Genomic DNA, 714 nt, shown 5'->3' with positions numbered 1-714 from the left:
ATATATAGATATATATTATATATTTATATATTTATATATGCATATATATATATATATATACATATATATATATACATAGCTGTGTTGCCTTAGCGTGTATGCTCGCCCGTGTGCGCTGTGTGACGGTAGTCCAACCCAACCCAACCCTCATCTGTTCCCTCACAGACCTAATCCCCTGCACGTATATACCAATTTTTATACTATCCTCTAATACATAAACCTCAAACCCTAAAACCTCCATAAACATCCAGGGTATTGAACGGAAAACACGCACACTGTACGTACACTCGGTGCAAAGCTACGTCTGGAACAAGGCCGTGACCAAGCGACAGGCGCTGTATGGCGACCAGGTGGTTGAGGGTGATCTGGTTAACGTGCCTGAAGGCGAGGGCGATGAAGGAAGCAAGGTGCTAGTACACCAGCACGACAGCAAACGGGTAGGTAGGGCATGGGGGTTAGGTAGCTGAATTGTGAAGGATATGTGAGTGGGTATGAGGGGTAGGTAGCTGAGTGGTGAACACACGTACGATCTACAGATAGAATGGTCGCTGATATTGTGATTACATGAGTTGTGAAGGATATGTGAGGGATTGCATGGTAGTTTGTTTACTAGAGTGTACTGTCGTATCACCTTCAACCCTGCATAGCGGCATATGATCCTCGTATCTCAACCAAACGTAGCTGCGCTTAATATGCATATTGTATAAACATTTA

The 714-nt window shown here is 43.6% G+C and overlaps 1 protein-coding gene across 1 annotated transcript; it reads left to right on the top strand.

Moving 5' to 3' along the window:
• Nucleotides 1–251: 251 nt before the first annotated feature.
• On the top strand, nucleotides 252–467 carry SARC_17905 (tRNA pseudouridine synthase D; the record flags this gene model as incomplete). The annotated part of the gene is made up of 1 exon (XM_014288010.1): nucleotides 252–467. A coding segment is annotated over one exon (216 nt), but the record flags the coding sequence as incomplete, so codon positions are not given.
• Nucleotides 468–714: the final 247 nt, after the last annotated feature.

Source organism: Sphaeroforma arctica, assembly GCF_001186125.1.
Source record: "Sphaeroforma arctica JP610 unplaced genomic scaffold supercont1.12673, whole genome shotgun sequence".
NCBI lineage: Eukaryota > Ichthyosporea > Ichthyophonida > Sphaeroforma > Sphaeroforma arctica.
This window is presented reverse-complemented; position numbering and strand designations above follow the sequence as displayed.